Source organism: Penaeus monodon, chromosome 31 (assembly GCF_015228065.2).
Source record: "Penaeus monodon isolate SGIC_2016 chromosome 31, NSTDA_Pmon_1, whole genome shotgun sequence".
Lineage (NCBI taxonomy): Eukaryota > Metazoa > Arthropoda > Malacostraca > Decapoda > Penaeidae > Penaeus > Penaeus monodon.
This window is the reverse complement of record NC_051416.1, coordinates 4,011,855-4,012,863: the sequence shown is the minus strand read 5'-3', so window position 1 is coordinate 4,012,863 and position 1,009 is coordinate 4,011,855. Positions and strand designations below refer to the sequence as shown.

The 1,009-nt window shown below is 38.5% G+C and overlaps 1 protein-coding gene across 1 annotated transcript in view; it reads right to left on the bottom strand.

The window, feature by feature from the left end:
- The window catches only part of LOC119592830 (KAT8 regulatory NSL complex subunit 1-like), a gene marked incomplete in the record, with an annotated part of 7,253 nt that overhangs the window by 3,902 nt on the left and 2,342 nt on the right, over positions 1-1,009 (bottom strand). Inside the window, 3 exon segments of the mRNA XM_037941735.1 lie at positions 113-266; positions 377-544; positions 729-880. Coding sequence (XP_037797663.1) covers positions 113-266; positions 377-544; positions 729-880 — 474 coding nt within the window.

Sequence of the window (1,009 nt, the reverse complement as noted above, 5' to 3'; positions counted from 1 at the left end):
TTTTTTAACAGCGAGACAGTACCAATTTGCAAAAATACGACCAAAGGGGTGAGGGAGAAAAGTGGGAGGAGAGAGTAACTGAGCCGAACAAACCTACGGACTAAAGGCCCACCTGGTGTATTAGTTCCTGAGGAGTCCGTCCGTCGTGACCTCGAGGACCTGGAGGTAACTTGCATATGGAGATGTTGGAGGAACTTCTTGCGCTCCAATTCTTCACTGCGGCTGTGTCTGGCAAGGGTCGCTTCTTCACTGACATCTTCCTCAAACTGGGTGAAGACAATATTCTTAAAGACATGCCAAACCGTATCTAATTCTCAAATGACTAAAGGCACACATTTTCACACTATAGATCAAAGTAGAAATGATGATCGCATACCTCATCTTCTTGACTAGTACCGCTGTGAACATTATTTGGTATAAGGGGAACTATCCTCCATTTAGGAGTTGGAATCTCCTTATACTCCAACTTTTCAACGCGAGTTGAGGCTGCCATACTATATGGAATTACAATGTTATCTATGTCGTAAGAATTGGAACTCGTACTCTGTAAAGAAAAAAATCAGAAATGAAAAGATGACAAAATTATATAAAGAAATAGTAACACATTGACTAAAAATATAAATACCCTTATACTAAAATCTATGCACTCTAATCACATGATTACTACTGAAAGCTATATATGTATCAGTACATATGTAAGCATTCTATAGAAGAGAGAAAACCCTTACCTGTTTCATTTTTTGGCTAGAAGTTGACGAGTGTCTTTTATGAGCTGACCGGTCAATGGGCGCAGGACTTGCCGAGGGAGAGGAGTGATGGCTGCTCCCATACACAGAGCTAGCATCGTCATCTTCTTCAACACGAACTCTTTTGATTGCTACTGTCAAAAACACAATTTGGTTGAAAAGTGCCATTTTTCGAGGAAAAGGATATATATAAAACTTATATAAATCTATTATTATATCAATACAATACTGAGAACTATAATCCATGATTATTAATGATTAAA